This window comes from Euleptes europaea, chromosome 16 (assembly GCF_029931775.1).
Source record: "Euleptes europaea isolate rEulEur1 chromosome 16, rEulEur1.hap1, whole genome shotgun sequence".
NCBI lineage: Eukaryota > Metazoa > Chordata > Lepidosauria > Squamata > Sphaerodactylidae > Euleptes > Euleptes europaea.
The window spans coordinates 41,992,208-42,009,212 of NC_079327.1; the positions used below are offsets into that span (position 1 = coordinate 41,992,208).

The following is a 17,005-nucleotide window of genomic DNA, read 5'->3' on the forward strand; positions in this document are numbered from 1 at the left end:
TCAACTGGCTTGACCCTAAATTGTGACACATTACTGAGGCAATGAATCTAGGGGAGTTAACAGTTCAATCCTAAGCAAAGTGACACTCTTCTAGGTACACTGAGGTCCCAGGGAATACAAGAGTTTGATCATCATAGTGGGTCATGCTACTTGATCTCTAACTTGAAAATGTTTAAGTGATATTATGTATTGCAGGTACATCAGTTCTAGAAGTTTGTGAATTGTGTTTCTAGAAAAATAATAAACACACTGCAAACTAGCTTTGATAAGAAGAACCCTGCTGGATTAGACCAGTGGTCTATCTAGTCTAGCATTTTATTTCACACTGTAGCCAATCTGTTGCCCTGAAAAACAAACAAAACAAAATATAGTGTTGTAAAATAGCAATATATAACTAAACCAAAACAACACCAGCCTAAGGAATCAAGAAATCTACGGTATCTATCTGTCTGTCTGTCTGTCCGTCTATGTATGTATATGTATGTGTGTGTATATATACATATGTGTGTGTATATATATATATATATACACACACACACATATATATACACAGATACACACACACACACACATATACACACACACACACAACAGGCATAAATAACCTATCACTTACTATGAAATATTAAATCACCTAGATATACAAAGAAACAACAAACCCAATCCCACTATGAGGTATAGAAATAAATGTAAAGTCAAGTAGGATGCATCAAATTCCGTGGGAGGATGTCAGCAACCAGAGATCACCGGTTGCTGATATCCTCCCACGGAATTTGATACATCCTACTTGACTTTTCATTCAATACTTCATAGAAATAAATTTATACACACACATATACATACACACACACACACACACACACACAGAGAGAGGTGTGTGTGTGTGTGTGTGTGTGTGTGTGAGAGAGAGAGAGAGAGAGAGAGAGAGAGAGAGAGAGAGAGAGAGAGAGAGAGAGAGAGAGAGAGAGAGAGAGAGATTTCTTGATTCTTTAGCCTGGTGCTGAAAGGCAAACAAGCATAGAAACCAATGCCTTCCCCTGATGTTATCTCCTAGCACTGGCATTTAGAGGTTTGCTGCCTCTGAATGTGAAGGATTCCTCTCATTATCATGGCTAGTAGCCAGTGATGGAACTATCCTCCACGAATCTCTAATTCCCTGGTTAAAAGCCATCTCTGATTATCATGTCAATCATTGTGCGTACCTGAATATGAGAAACGTGTTTTGGTTTTCTCTGTATATATATGTGTGCAAGTGCACATACAGGGGGGAAAGTGTCCGATTAAGGCATGTTTTCCTTTATACTAAAATGTGCAAGAAGGACAAGTCATCATTATTTCTCCCTTGTAATACTTTTGTTGAAAGGAAAGAGGGAGCACATACAACTTGGATTCATTTCTGCGTGGCTCACCCTGGAGGCCTTTGTACTCTTCAACACCCAACACAATAATACACTGAAGTGCAGCCTCTTTCCAGGCAACTGTTTACAAAACAGATGCCCTGACTATTTTTATTGATACACTATAACATAATATAACAAGATGCTCACATTATGTTTAAAATCAGTTGTATGTAGCCCATCTCTAACACTGCAAGTGTGGGTGCTGTGTACCTTTTAAATGATGAGAACCCACATCTCTACCAGCAGGACCATCACTGATTTCATCTGAAGTATGGTCAGTGGTACTTATACATTAAACTTGGTCAGAGCTATCTTGCCTGGTCTGTTGCAGTATTGATGATGTTCTGAGCCAAAAATCAAATGTACATATTCTTACAAGTGACCCATCAGTAGATTGGAAAACTGCTATCAATAATATTGGCTAACTGACCACTAGGTGATTTGGCCATTGACATTCTGAAAAATATTTCTTGATGTGTGAAGTCAATATACTCCTCTACTTGTGAACCTTATTTCACAGTTCTTCTTAAGTTTGCTGTTGGGTCGGCTTTATTTGTTGTAACTATTTCTTTGTGTGTGCACATTCCTGGATGCAAAAGTTATAAAGGTGTTTCATACAGAAAACAATAGGAAAAAACCTGAAGATTTAGTACTGCATTCTCCTTTCACAAAATTCCAGCTTTCTTTCTCTACTATAAAATCAAAACATGGCAAACAGCTAATAAAATCTTTGTGACAGAGCCCTTAAATGTGCAAAAACAAGTAATTCTTATGACGTGTCCAAATGCAAAGATCCAAATCAGTTCTTTTTTTTATATAAATAATTTATAAATTGTCCTGTAGGAGGCTAAATACAAAAGCATTTTGAGAAATTATTAAAGCCATATTTTGCCTTTAATACAAAACAAAAAGTAAAGATTGAAGAGACGATCCCATTATCAGTCCTGGCTTGAAGCGTTAGGGACATGGTTTATCAAATGTATTTCTTTTATTTATTTTTTTCCCTTTCCCAGTCAAGTTTCAGTGAGAATTATATGTGAGGTTCACTGGTCATTCAACTATCCATTTTTCTTCAGCAACAATCAGGGCATCTGCTCAGAGGAATCTAAGTGGTCTGGGATAGGAAGGCCCGTAATAATTGTCAAACACTTATTCCAGACAGTGAATGTTGGACATACAGGCTGTGCAAATGTAATGTCAAAAGTGTAAAGGTGTTGAGAGTTCAAAGCATCATAAAAGGCCAAGGAGCCATTGTCGTAGTCCAACAAAATGCCAACACGGCGAAGATGGGGCGCTGGCTCTATTGGAACTTCTTTGCTGTTGTGCCTCACCACCCACGTATTATTACAACGACAAAGAACCCAAGAGGCAGAATTCTTTCCAATCCACTCATGTTTTGGTGCTGACTTATAAGAAATACCGATGGCATACCTGTAAAACAAGAGAGTTTGGAGAAAATATATACGCCATGCCTTTTTCTACAGGTTAGTCTGTTTTGCCCTGATGTAATATTTTGTCTCTTTTTGTTTATGCCTTTCATAGTCTCATAAGCTGAAGGTTAACAAAAACGTCAGCACACGTTTAACGTTCTTCCTTATATTATCATGCCCAAAATATTCTTCGCTGCCATAATGCCATGTAATTAAGTCAGAACGCACAGCAATGAAAAATTCTACTACAGAGAAAATTGTTCAGAAATAACATTTTAGCAGATAGAATTTTAGCTAATAGAATATCTTCCCACCTTGTGTGATTTCACCAAGCTTTTACAGATTCCCTCTAGCTTATGGTTACCAGTTTCGGATGGAGCCTGGAATTCAGCTGGAATTGCAACTGATCTCTGTACTACAGAAATCAGTTCTCCAGGAGGAAATGGCAACTTTGGATAGGGGGCTCTATGGCATCAGGCCCACACTAAGCTCCCTCCCCTCTCAAAACTTCTCCCTCCCCTGGCATTGCCACTAAATCTCCAGAATTTTCCTAAGCCACAGTTGGACTCTTGCATCATTGTAAGGTTCCTATATATCTGCTGTCTGATTCTCCCTTATGCAGGCCCTGATCATTTATGACTTCTTTCTCATATAGAAGGGCTTGACTCTGAAGCATCCAGCTTGCTATGTAGCAATATCACTGTGGCTCCTCACACCTGAGATTTTGTAGGAGATAAAGTAAGCCTAGAACAGCCCTGGGAAATAAACTAAGCCTCGCCATATCTGTTTCAAAGTTCACTGGTAATATTTCCATTCTCTTGGTATGCTTTCAGCCTTCAAGGATGATAGATAGGGGAGGTCTAGGATTGTTCCTTGCTGCATTATGCCCACTTTTCATTCAAGGTTGGCAGGCTGGGACTTGTCCCGTGAGAGCTTTTGGAAGAGGGCAGACATGGGGGGGGGGGGGAGGACATCACATGTGTGTCAATGTCACTTCCAGAAGTGATGTTGACACACTGCAGGACTATCTAGCAGTCCTTAAAGCCTACATTGTTTTACCATAGAGATTTGGGGGATTGTCAGATAGTTGTGCAACACATTAATGTCGCTTCCAGAAGTGACTTCTGACACCCATGCAATGTTGTTTTCTCCTCTCCTCATTTTTCTCTTGCTGCTCAGTTGAATGTGGGGAGACAGGCTGAAAAGTGGGAGATTGCCTTCCTATCCTGGGCAAATGGCAACCCTGTTTTGCATATCTTTCGAGACAGGGCCTGAACCTCCTAAAAATATTGATTCCAAGTTTGCTCCACAAATTGTTCTGCCCTAGCTGGTGAATAGCAAGCAAGCAAGCAAGCAAGCAAATTTATTAATATGGTCAACTGACCAATCACGTGCCAACACATCAAAATGTCCAGACTCAATAGTTTTGCACCGCAGAATCACAGACATATAAAGGTATAAGATCAATAAAAGCAACCTCTGGTTAAAATTATCATTTTAAAATTAACAAAATTGTAAAATAATCTAGCAATCATTTTCTAATAAAGTTCTGTGTAATTTAATAGCAACAGCGCAGAACGTGGCAGTTTGGAGCATAAACTGAGGGGCTTCTCCTAATAGGAGCTTCTTTGTGAAAAGCTCAACTGACTCTTCAGGGAATTTACCAAGTAGGGGGGAAATAAGCTTTGATCTAACTTCATGGTAGGATGGGCAACATATCAGTGCATGTTCGATGGTTTCAATGTCCCCTGTTCTCTAGCTGGTGAATATTCCCTGTAACTCTTTTCCTTGTTCGTCCATTGAGATTTAGATTGAAGTTATGGAAAATGACTATCTATACTACAATTGCCTTTATACATACAATCTTTTAGCTGCTTAATATTAAATACTATATATATTATTACTAACAAGCTTTGGGTTGTTTTTGGATCAATTATATGATATAATTGGGCAAACTTTTAAAACATTTATTTTCATTTAAGAAATGCAAATATTTTCAAACTCATTCTCCAGACCCATCTATGGATGGATATGGTTTGACCAACTTACCAGGTACTCCCACTTATAACCACTTCCCAGTAATGCCGTCCGCTGTCAATGAACACATTGCCAGCAACTCCATAGCTTCCTTGGCTGGTAAACCGCTCAGGTGTGTGGCTCTTTTTAGAAGAAGTTTCATCACGTTCCACCGTCAAGTTGTCATGAGATACCTTTAATTTTCTGTGAGCAGACTTGGGATCCAGTTTGAATGGCTGGCCTGAAAATGAACAAAAAAAACACACACTGAATGTTCTAAAATAGTATTGGATTATTGAACCCACTGTTTTGTTCCTATTGTAACATTACCCTCATGTACAGTCTTTGACTTTTGCCTGCAGCCATTAAATTATTCTTGGCTAAAACTTTACTACAACTCACTTATGGTGCCCAACTGGGCCCCTATAAAAATGTTATTATGTTAGAAAAAATTCAGTCAGGCTTTCTTTTCTTTTTTCATAAAATTTTTATTATTTTCACAATTTTTTACTGTTGAGTAACTTTTCAACAACACATTCATTTCATAGGTAATACAAAGAAAAAATTAACAGCATCGTCGAAAAGCATTTTCATCTAATAATAAAAAGATGTTAAAATAAAAGACTTCCCCCTCAACTTCCTCCATCTTACCATAAATTTATCTACTCTTTTGTATAAAAATTCTAATAAAAAAATACATCTAACTTGGTTACTAAATTAACTAAATTATCTAGTTCATTACAATTAATACATATTTATTATTAATTTAATATATAGTAACAAATTTTTATTTAATATATTCTTAAAGTAAAAGGATTAGATCAATAGTAGCAAAATTCACTAGTCATCATTTGATTCCCTGTTTAGCCCTCCGTATCTCTCTATCACCCATGAACCGCGTGCTTCCTTTTAATTTTATTCTTGCTGTGAGTTTTTGTTTTTCCAACACTTCTAGTATTTTTAGAGTCTGGTCTTTTTTGCTCAAGTGTCAAGGCCAACTCCTTTTTCTCCTCTTCTTGTTGTTGTTGTTGCTCATGGTTAGGACCAGCTAGATCCTTTTCATGATTTTTCAGAAAATTTTTCACATCCTCCTGTGAAGTGATAGTAAATCTGACCTCTTTGTAAGTAAAAATAAGTCCCTGTGGAAAGATCCAACAAAATCTTATTCCATTCTTCTTCAATGTCCCAGTAAATTCTTTGTAGTCATTTCTTTTCAGCATCAAATGCTGCAGGATATCCTTAAGAATGATGAGTGGGTTTCCTTTCACTGACAAGGGATTGTCATAAAAAGTTTGCATACCGTATATACCCATGTATAAGCCGACCCACGTATAAGCCGAGGTGCCTAATTTCTCCCCAAAAATGGGGAAAAATTAGGCACCCGCGTATAAGCCGAGGGTCGGCTTATAACCCCCCGCCCGCAGGCTTACCTGACAGGGATCTCCAGCGGCGAGGGTCCGGCGGCGGCGTGGCCCGGGGGGGCCTGGGCAGCCTTCCTGCGGCTGCAGGAGGCTGCCCAAGGCCCCTCCCGCCCGGGAAAAATGGCGGGGGGGGGGGGGCGGGAAGGGCCGGGGCAGCCTTCCAGGAGGCTTCCCATGGCCCCTCCTGCCCGAAAAAATGGCGGCGGGGGCGGGGGGGCCTTGGGCAGCCATCCTGCGGCTGCAGGAGGCTTCCCATGGCCCCTCCCGTCTGAAAAAAATGGCGGCGGGGGCGGGGGGGCCTTGGGCAGCCTTCCTGCGGCTGCAGGAGGCTTTCCATGGCCCCTCCCGCCTGGGAAAAATGGCGGCGGGGGCCGGGGGGGCCGGGGCAGCCTTCCTGCGGCTGCAGGAGGCTGCCCCAGGCCGCTCCCGGCGGCAGGAAGCAGCACGGGCCCGGCGGCGGCGGCGACGGCGGTAAGTTTCCCTCCTCCCTCCTCCCTCCCCCCGTATTGACCCGCGTATAAGCCGAGGCCGGCTTTTTCAGCCCATTTTTGGGGCTGAAAAACTCGGCTTATACGCGAGTATATACGGTAATATAATCTTTCATCCTGATGTCATAGAAGGAGATCATAATGTCCCTGGCCTTTTGTCTTCTCCAATTCTATATAAAGGAATTCTATATATTTTATTTATTGCATAGTCCAGATCTTGTTCATTTATATGAATCAGGTCAGCCAATGATTTTATGATAGGTTCTTGTAGGTTATCCGGGCTGTGTAACCGTGGTCTTGGAATTTTCTTTCCTGATGTTTCGCCAGCAGCTATGGCAGGCATCTTCAGAGTAGTAGCACTGAAGGACAGTGTCTCTCAGTGTCAAGTGTGTAGGAAGAGTCAGAGAGGGGTTGGGTTTGAGCTGAGTACTGTCCTGCAGAGTAATTGTATGGTTTGCAGTTGTCATGCTGGTCACTGACTGTATTCAATAAATGATGATGATGAGGAGGAGGATTAGTCTTTGACTTTTTACCGTAACAGTTAAAAGTTGAAATTTATTTACATAGGACAAAGTAAAAGAATACACTCAAAGGCCAACTCATGGGTGTAGACAAAGACTGGTCCTTCTCCAGGTGGTTCTAACCACTACAAATTAAGTTGCTGTTTGCATACGCCCATTCAAGGTTTTAGATGAAAGAGCACTCTTAAAGGCCAAACTGACATGATATAAGACTATTTCTATGCCATTAAAGGCTGATATATATATATCAATATCTAGAGAAAGACAGACAGACAGACAGACAGACAGATAGAAGACTATCCATGATAAGCCCTCCACATAATTTTCTAAGCAAATTGGGGCAATAGTGATGTGGAATGGAAATTTACCTATTTTTCTCATCTCTTTTTCTTGAGGCAAATTATTCCCTGGAGCTACTTTATGCTATACAGGGGAAACAGATACCTTGCATATGGATAACATTCCTATGTGTGTGGGGAGGGGTTAAACCTGGATCCCTTTTACCACGTGTGATGGATGGTTTCACGTTCCACCCACCAGGCCAATCACTTTCAAATGGTGGATTGGATCGTTGAAAAGAAAAAAAGAGATGATTGGCAGTTTAATTGCTGACCAACTGACAGAGTTGAGCATTGTTGGATTTTGGTGGGAGAAGATTTAGAAGGTCTGCTGGTTAGATAGGTAGTCCATTAGAGACTGTATTTTGAAAATACGTAGGGTTTGGGTGCTGGTCCTGTCAAAAACAGTTTAGAAAGAGGAAGTCTATCTGCTCTGTGTTATAAAGGTTTGGGTACTCCTCCTGTCAAAAACAAGTAAAAGTTAAAAGCCTTTCTGTTCCATATTATAAGTGTGAATTTATCAAACAAGAACTTGCTTTGTAACATTTATGCTTTTTCAGGCTTCAGCTCTCCAGTAACTTTGTTAATGTAATACTGAGAGGGCTGGAAAAAAGGAAAAGAAAAAACAAGCCACACATACCACTGAAATAAACCCGTTTCTTAATTATTTTTATTGAGCCTACTGTGTGGTTCCTTCAAGCCTATAATGTCTTCATAATAGGCCAAGTAAATGGGGAGTGGAGCCCTGAGTCCAGGCATTGCCCTCATTAAGGACAAGGAGACTAGGCAGCCCCAAAGTCTCAGTTATAAAAATAAAAGTATATTAGAATAAGTTTGTAGGGTGTGAAATTTACATCCCTAGTTTCTAGGTCTGGAGACAGGGTGTTGTCACACCATGGCCCATTCCAAATTGGGCAGTCTGGCATCCCAGGACACTTGATCATAGTTCTCCTAGCATGAAATTTAGTTTGGCTGTTATGAATAGCAAAAAGATGTGAGACTGAGATGAAACGTTGCATTTGGCTTTCAAGGAAATAAAAGTTTTTTTTAAAGAATTAAGAAAATATGAACTCTGAAAGCATCAAAACTAACAAAAAATCCCTTCACTACTTTTGCTCACTTCTTTAACACTTCGGATATCTGAGAACTTAAATAAACTTTCCCAAATAAGATGCTGACATGCTGAAAGACTTTAGCAGCCGTTCCTGATAAACAGAAGAGACAGCATTCATCTGAGGAAATGCCTGAAAGTGAAAATCAGCAATGTGCTGTGCCTTTCAAGTGCCAAGCTGAATGGAACTGAGGTGGAGAGAAAATAAAGTGCAAGTAGGATGGGTGAAAATGATATTACTCACTATTAGTCTTCAGTTTTCCAGGCTCGCTGTTTCGGCTGCCAGCCTGATTAATGGCCTTCACAACAAAGATGTACTTGGTGCCACTCTGCAGCCCGTGCACCGTGTAGTGGTTTTGTTTAATATTTGGAACAATCATCCAGCTGTCGGCTGAATTACACAAACCTGTAATTTCAAATCAAACACATTAGTTAACTTTATGGAGGAAACTCCTCAATGCACCCCTGGATATTATGCAAGTATGAAATGGTCTTGGGCAATACAGAAGAAAATTAGGTATTTGCTTATTTAAATGGCAAGAACCTTGCCAAGCAATTCATCAGCTTTTCCACTGACTATGGGTCAATTTACACTTTACTTCTTAGATTCAGGTACGTGCATTTCCTTTCCCTAGATTTAACAGCCATTTCACACGGTACATGCATTTAACTCATAAAGTACATGTCCAAGGTTGTCAATTGTTAATAGCGCAAGCATGTTTAAATGGCCCTTTTAATGAAAGCGTGCTATTCATAACTGAAGGAGCCATGCTGATGAACTGGCCATTATTCACCTGTCTGAAAACCAATGGACTTGTAAAATCTAAGGATCCATGAACAATAACATTAAGAAAAAATCGTTTACATGAAGAGTTTAATGGCAAATAGATGATAGAATACTGTATAGATGTCATCTTCCCATTATTTAAAGGTTAGAATTTTGCTTTATGTAACAGTCAAGAGATAAACTTGCAAACTTGTTACCATGGAAGCTGAAAGAATGATAGCAGCAAGCTGAATAATCCGAGGAGTAGCAAATGTTGTTAGAGGATTCGTTTAAATAAATTGTGTATGTCTTGACTGGAGAATTAATAGACATAGCTATCTCAAATACTCCTATAAGGAAAAGGATGGACTATTCATAGGATTTACTGATAGAAGGAACCAGTGGATTGAAGTTACAACAAAGATTACTTGGGATTGCTTATCATTAAGAGAACAATAACTCCAAAAAGTAAGTTAATGGCTGAATAATGTGTGTGTTTGTGTGTGTGTAAAGTGCCATCAAGTCACAGATGATTTATGGCGACCCCTCATGGGGTTTTCAAGGAAAGAGACTAACAGCGCATTCCTGAACGGAATGGCTAAGCTGCCTCTAAAGGAGGTTTTGAGCCCCCCCCCGGGGCCAAAACCACCTTGCAGCATGAAAAGTCTGTGCAACCCTTCATAGGGTAACATGGGAGATATGCCACCTCTCCAAAATAAAAAAGGGGCATTCCCAGCCCAAAAGGGCTTTGGAGGATGCCTCAAGGCGACTCCTCTCCCAGCCAGGCGCAGGAATGCCCCAGGAATGCCCTCCTGGGGAGGGCGCACAGAAGTGCACCGTCCAGACACTGGTGCGAGGCTGTACCGGTGTCCCTGGGCCACGCTGCCAGAGCAGCGCAGGAAGGATGGCATCCGGGCCTCCCCACCATCGTCCAGCCAGCTCTGTATGGCGTAAGTGGGAGAACAGCTAATAAACAAAAGGCAGCCTTGGAAGTTGCATAATATATAAGTCATTTGTGGTATGTGTCATTTGTGTGTGAGTCATTTATATAAGTCATTTGAAGTAATTTGTGGTCTTTTTTCTTCACTTTGCTACATAAAATCTGAAGTGGGGATGTATGTATTTCCGGAAAAGGAAGATGTATGAACTCTATAGAGTCTGACGCTTACTCATATCATATTAATTTATTAAGAAGATGCATAAGGTAGAATGAGTTGATGTACTTCCTCTCACACCTTCCATCTCCATGTGACCTCACTGGAATATGGGCAACACATGATGATATGCTGGACGGGTTGTACTGGGAATTTTGCATCTCAGTCCTATAGGATCTTTGTATCTTGACTGCCATGGGAAAGAAAGCAGTCTGAATTTAGTGTGGGACCTTTCTGTTACAATTAGAACCCATAAAGGAAAGTTAACATCTTGTAATTCCCTTACGCAATGGATTAGGTTGCCCAGGATGTTATGGTATTTCCATTCTCCTTTTCTAGACAAGCACATGCAGGAGAAGGTGCCGGCCAGGGGGATTTGCACTATTCTGGCAACACAAGAATAGGCACCATTTTAGATGATTTCCAGTTTTATGATATTATGAACTGCAGGCATAATGGCAGAAGTAACAGCTGTGAAGTACTACTGTTTCTAGTTAATTCAGGTTTTGTATTTCAAAATCCTGTGCTTTAAAACAAGGAAGATAACTTCTCATATGTGGCACAATGATGCATTTTTAAAGCTGCAGTCTTGAAAATGTATGGAATGTAAATTAGTAACTGGAATAGTGTGTTGACTATAACGAGGTATCAGACAGGTTTTGTGAGATACTGGGGAGAAGGAAATAAGGAGGATCTCTCTCTTCCTCTCTTTTCCATTTTACAATCTGGAGGTAATCATTCATAAAACCTTTTCTCCAGGGTTTGCTGCTGTTGTAGTTCAAAAAACAGATGGGAAAAATATTATAACAGCAAATCTTTACAGAGGGATCCAGAAAAAACAATGAAGTATATAAGCTGTACAAAAGTCACAGGAAGGCTATATAATCTCCTGAGCACTTAAAGTGTTTAAAACATCACAGAAATGTTACAAATGTCATAGAAATGGGGAAAAAATATCGAGAGAAAGTGATAGACATATGATGCTTCCTCCTCAGAATTCCCATGAGGTTGAAAAATAAAGGATTTCTGCTAATACGTGTATATATTTTAATTTGGTAGTGTGATCTATTTAATAAAAATAAAGTTTCTTTTATATACTTGGTAAATTAAAATCTGTGACTAGTGGAATTTGCACTGCAAATGTTGTGAAAACTCATCCAAAGGCACTACTTGAAATATTGCACAAAATTGTGTAAATAAAGTGACATTTGGGGCTAGATTTTACACAAGACTGATAAGGGAACAGGTCCCATGGAGGAAATAAAAATGTTACAAGGATATGCAAAATCCATATGGAATTTGATGGAAAGATCCATAAGTGATATCTTTTCTGTAAAAACTATATAGATTTTAGAAGAAGAGTTTTTTGATATGCTGGCTTTCTATACCTTTTAAGGAGAATCAAACTAACTTAAGATCTCCTTTCCTACCTCTCCCCACAACAGACACCTTGTGAGGTAGGTGGGGCTGAGAGAGTTCAGAGAGAACTGTGACTAGCCCAAGGTCACCCAGCTGGCTTTGTGTGGAGGAGTGGGGAATCAAACCCAGTTCTCCAGATTAGAGTCTACTGCTCTTAACCATTACACCACGCTCTCCTGGCCCAACGATCTGGCCCAAAGTCTTCCATGTGTTATAATTTCAGTAGAATTCATTCCAAATGCCCATCTGGGTGAAAAGTGTTAAACAAAACTGGCCTGTGTCCAAAGGCCACTGTCAAAAACCTACAGAACTCTTATTTTCAACTATGAAGCTCAGAATTCCATGAGGGAAGCCTACTTCAATAAATTTTGGCTAGAATGATAAGAAATAAGAAATCTATAGATTAGAAATCTCATATAGCTTGTTCACTGATATATAACAACACTGATATATAAACAACAGCAATAATACTGAACCCTAAGGTAACAAGAGGACTATTTTTACAGAATGAAGGTAATTTTATAGCACTCTTTAAAAAAAAAATATCCCAGTTTGTTTCAATAAGAGTGGGAAATGACAGTCTCTCTCAAATAAGCATCCATGTGGGGAAAATGTTCTGTTTTAAATATGTCTCTTTTGTTCTCACAAGGTAGAGCAAAATTTTGCAAACAGCAAGAAAAGGAAACCAGTCAGGAAACAAACTGTCCAAACACTCTCAAACACAGCTCACAGACTGACAGTGAAAGTTTCTCAGCAGATGAAGCATTTGATACACTAGCACCAGCACCGATCCCTCATCCCACTAAGGACAGGAAAGGAAATGATAGCAATGGCTCTTTACCAATGGTTCTTATTAGTCATTTATAGACTGAGGAGGAGGGAAAGGTAGCACAACCATAAGAACATAAGAAAGGCCATGCTGGATCAGACCAAGGCCCATCAAGTCCAGCAGTCTGTTCACACAGTGGCCAACTGGGTGCCTCTAGGAAACCCACAAACAAGACGACTGCAGCAGCACCATCCTGCCTGTGTTCCACAGCACCTAATATATTCGGCATGCTCCTCTGATCCTGGAGAGAATAGGTATGCCTCATGACTAGTATCCATTTTTACTAGTAGCCATGGATAGCCCTCTCCTCCATGAACATGTCCACTCCCCTCTTAAAGCCTTCCAAGTTGGCAGCCATCACCACATCCTAGGGCAGGGACTTCCACAATTTAACTATGTGTTGTGTGAAGAAATACTTCCTTTTATCTACAGTAATTCCTTTTATCTTAGCCAAAAGTGTAGAATCTCTCACCCTCCAGCTTAAACAGATGACCCCACGTTCTAGTATTATGAGGGAGGAAAGCTTCTCCCTGTCCACTCTCTCCATGCCATGCATAATTTTATAGACCACTATCATGTTTCCCCTTAACTGCCTTCTTTCTAAGCTAAACAGCCCTAAGTGTTTCAACCGCTCCTCATAGGGCAGTTGCTCTAGCCCCCTGATCATTTTGGTTGCTCATTTGATCCTGGAGAGAATAGGTATGCATCATGACTAGTATCCATTTTTACTAGTAGCCATGGATAGCTCTCTCCTCCATGAACATGTCCATTCCCCTATTAAAGCCTTACAAGTTGGCAGCCATCACCACATCCTGGGGCAGGGAGTTCCACAATTTAACTATGCTAACAGTGTCATGTAGGATGGCGCTTTTCTGTTCAGACCAGGGTGAATCTGAACCATTGTAGTAAGCCTTCATTAGATCTGTGCTGCAGCAGGTAAAACCAAACCGCTGCATTCAAGCTGCTTTATAAAACAGTCAGGTTCTCTACCAGTTCAAACACTAGTCTTCAGCCATAGGGCAAAAAAAGCAAAGGAAACAAAATTCTACAGAAGACCCAAGACCATGTGGGCCCTATGCTTAAGAGATCTTTTGAAAAAATAAGCAAGCAAACTCTACTAAGCTGCTGTAATTGACTCCTAGTACTGACAACTAAAATAAGTTAGGAAGAGAAGGATTAGAACTATTAAGGCTGGTTGAAATGCAAATTCAGTCATATCCCACTCTTGCTCACAATTATGAAATCCATATAAGGTTAAGAGAGAAGATGCAAGCAACAGAATGGGCAGAGAAAGGATACATGCAAGAGAATCATAGAACAGAAAAAATAGACAGAGAGGGAGGACAACTAAGTTTTGTTGGGCTTCCTTGTCTGGATCCTTTTTAATTGTTTTATTTGGGGAATAATAGCAGCTGCAGTATGCGGCCTTCATAGTCTGCAATCACATAGGAGGAGTCCATATTGCCAATTAAAGGTTATTCTGCTTTAGCAAGGACTTGACAATGTGGTGTGGAAAGAAGTCATAACACAGACCCCTCCCATATGACTGTCGCCTTTTGATGTTATCAAGCAGTGTGGAATAATATTAAAAATTATCTTCAGAATAACATTAAGTAATGAAAAGAGTAGCGGTCAAATCCCAGGCCTGCCTTGCCATCAGTTTTTGAGCCACACCAATCTGTAGACCCATGTAGGATTGGCCAGTGCTGGATTGGGAAATGCCTGGAGATTTGGAGGTGAAGTGAGGGTGAGGTGGACATCATAGAGCATGGATGTCAAACATAAAGCCCAGGGAACGGATCTGGCCCCTTGAGATCTCTTATCTGGCCTGAAAGCCAGCCGAGGCAGCCACCCTCCCCACTCTCGATATGGCCTGGCGAGGTATGGCCCAGCCCCACCAAGTGACATTAATGTCACATCCGGCCCTCGTAACAGTTGAGTTTGACACCCCTGTCATAGAGGCCACACTCCAAAGCAGCCATTTTCTCCAGGACGAACTGATCACTGTAGCCTGGAGATCAACTGTAATTACAGGAGAACTCCTGGTCCCACCTGGAGGCTGGCAACCATATCCGAGTCCCGTGCCCTACATTTATAACAGGGGAGCAATCAGTTTCCCTCTGACTGGCTAAATTGGCAAAGAAAGAAGTGCAGGAAAAAAAATCTTCAGAAAAGAAGCTTTGGGTGAAACGTTTCCCAAATCTAATAAAGTCATGGTTAGATGGGAAACTAGCCCAGCAACAGCAGAGAAAATGATTAGGTAGCCCTTCATCATTTTTCCAGTTAAGATAGCAGCTTCCAAGTCTGCTTTCCCATTTTTAAAAGTCCCATATGGTTAACAGAAAGAACATAACAGCATATAAATTATCGGCACCACCCTGTGCATACAGAAGTGCTTGTATACAATTAACACAATTAACCCAGACCTTTATTGGCATAATTATGATGTCCATATAAAATACACTTAAAGCATAATATAGATTGGACGGATACAATAAAATTCCATATAAACTAAAATACTATAAAATATACTAATTAAAAGCAGTTTTAATCTTCAGCACTTCTGCGAGATATTGGGCCACCATCTTAGTTATTTCAGGATCGAATCGTTCAAAAGAAACTGACATTTAAGATCATTATTCAAAAAAATGTTGGTAGCTAATAAAGTAGATAGCTTGTATACAATGCCCATGGATATTTTTGTAATCAAATCAAATCAAATTTATTAATATGGTCAACCGACCGATCACATGCCAACACATCAAAATGTCCAGAATCACAAACTACCAGTACAAATAAAGGTGTAAGATCAATAAAAACAACCCCTGATTAAAATTATCACCTTAAAATTTAATAATTTTAAAATATTTTAATGATCAATAAAGTTCTGTGTATTTTAATAGCAACAGCGCAGAACTTGGCAGTTTGCAGTGAAAGCTGAGGATCTTCTCCTAATAGGAGTTTCTTTCCTAAAAGCTCAACTGACTCTTCAGGGAATTTACCAAGCAAGAGGGTCATTAGCTTGGATCTAACTTCGCAGTAGAATGAGCAACATATCAGTGCATGTTTGATGGTTTATACTTTTGTAGTCAAGAATTAACAATCCATTGATTTTAATGATATGCATAATACTACTATGTCTAGAAAGTAAGAACCAGTTCATGACACCACATACCATAGTGTTTCATACTGAGTTATGAGTTTATCCAAATCACACCATACACTGTTTGCTGTATCTGCCAACTCCTGCCCTTCCCACATATCAGTAAGATGCGATAGTTTGGTGTTGACTCACTATCTTCATTTCACGAAGTCTAGACAAACATTCTCCAATGTATTTTTTACAATGCAGAGGATTTGTTCCAAGTGTTTCACAGCTGATGTGCTGTCTTTACCCCACAGACAGCCTTCTGTCAGCATAATCCCATACATGAAAATGGGTCTGAGAGAAAGAAGCACCAAGCCGTCTTTCTTTTATCTGCCTTCCTCTGATTCCTATGTAGTTCTCTTAAGCTTCTTTGCATCTAGACGTCTTATGAAATTTAGGTGCCAAGGACGTGTACTTACCTTTTCTACTCAGTTCCATGGAATATGTAAATAACCTTTATTAAAGCTTACAAAGTATGTGTGCATACACACAAGCACCATCACAAGTTCTTTGTCTTATGCCTATGGTGTCCGATTTGGATTGCAGCTCTGGCACATGTGGAGAAGGGGTGCTCCCGGTGCCATTTTACCACCTGCAATGGGAATGTGCTATTTGGTCCACTGAAGAAACCCCAGTATAAAGTTGCAAGTTTCTTCCAAAGGCTACCAGAATAATTTCACATCAGAAAAATGGTAGGGAAAGGAAAGATTAAGCCCCTTTTCCCCTATATGCCACAGTCACAATCTGAATTAGACACAGCACATATGTGAATTTAGGAGAACCCGCAAGCCACATGTGACCTCAGGATGGGAACCCTGGTTCCAAGTTGTTTACTTCTTAACATTTATATAATTTATATAATTACAAGATGATAACAATCTTGGTGCAATCATCATCCAAGATAGCAAATACACCAAATTCACTGCGGAAGTCACATAGGAGTTCACAACCATAGCCTCAGGTT

General features: G+C 40.2%; 1 protein-coding gene across 3 annotated transcripts in view; it reads right to left on the bottom strand.

The window, feature by feature from the left end:
- Positions 1–1,975: 1,975 nt before the first annotated feature.
- The window catches only part of MID1 (midline 1), a 274,648-nt gene continuing 259,618 nt past the window's right edge, over positions 1,976–17,005 (bottom strand). For all 3 annotated transcript variants that reach the window (XM_056861928.1, XM_056861929.1, XM_056861930.1), the window contains 3 exons: positions 8,970–9,131; positions 4,880–5,087; positions 1,976–2,831 (listed from right to left, as the gene is read on the bottom strand). In XM_056861928.1, coding sequence (XP_056717906.1) covers positions 2,483–2,831; positions 4,880–5,087; positions 8,970–9,131 — 719 coding nt within the window. In that variant the 3' untranslated portion in view covers positions 1,976–2,482. The remainder of the gene's footprint in view (positions 2,832–4,879; positions 5,088–8,969; positions 9,132–17,005) is intronic.